Source organism: Fulmarus glacialis, unplaced genomic scaffold (assembly GCF_000690835.1).
Source record: "Fulmarus glacialis isolate BGI_N327 unplaced genomic scaffold, ASM69083v1 Scaffold44226, whole genome shotgun sequence".
NCBI lineage: Eukaryota > Metazoa > Chordata > Aves > Procellariiformes > Procellariidae > Fulmarus > Fulmarus glacialis.
The window spans coordinates 1-729 of NW_009217042.1; the positions used below are offsets into that span (position 1 = coordinate 1).

At 55.4% G+C, this 729-nt stretch overlaps 1 protein-coding gene across 1 annotated transcript; it reads left to right on the plus strand.

Annotated features, from left to right (window-relative positions):
• Window positions 1–3: 3 nt before the first annotated feature.
• Window positions 4–413, plus strand: ID2 (inhibitor of DNA binding 2, dominant negative helix-loop-helix protein; the record flags this gene model as incomplete). The annotated part of the gene is made up of 2 exons (XM_009579516.1): window positions 4–126; window positions 357–413. Coding segments are annotated over 2 exons (180 nt in total), but the record flags the coding sequence as incomplete, so codon positions are not given.
• Window positions 414–729: the final 316 nt, after the last annotated feature.

Here is a 729-nt window from a genome sequence, read left to right on the forward strand (position 1 = left end):
CTGCAGATCGCCTTGGACTCGCACCCCAGTATCGTCAGCCTGCACCACCAGAGACCCGGGCAAAACCCTTCCTCCAGAACTCCTCTGACCACCCTCAACACAGACATCAGCATCCTCTCGCTACAGGTAAGCGCCTTCCCCCGCGCCCCCGGCTCTCCGGTGACCTAGATGGGGGAGTTTAAGTCGGTGTTAGGAGCGTCTTTAACGCGGGGCGCGGCGGTCACCCCTGCCCGCCGGCGGGCCCCGTAGCCAGACGTGCCGCGGGCGAAGCGCTTGGTGACCCGGGACAGTCTTCTCCGGCTTCCCCGCGTGCTCGGGCCCCTCGCCCTTACCCTTGTGGTGTTTTCTCCTCGCAGGCGTCCGAGTTCCCCTCAGAGCTCATGTCGAGCGACAGCAAAGCACTTTGTGGCTGAATCAAACGGTGAGTGCAGTGCCTCTTATTTCTAAACTTCGGGTAAAAAGTGCTCTCCTGGGGAATGGGAGGCGTGGTGGGCATTTCTAAAAATCGGTCCTAAAAGTTGATTAGGAGGCTCTTTTAGTCAGTAAGAAAACAGACCAATAACTGAGTCTTGCAGTCCAAAGTGTATTTTGTTGCTAAGGTTCGTTAAGCAGCACACGCTGGTCTGATACTACTCCCTGCTTAATGCAGATTCTCTCGTTATCTGTTCTTGGAGTCTTAACTTCCTGGGCCAAAGTGACTAAGTTGGGAATTTTGGCACAGTTCCTTAA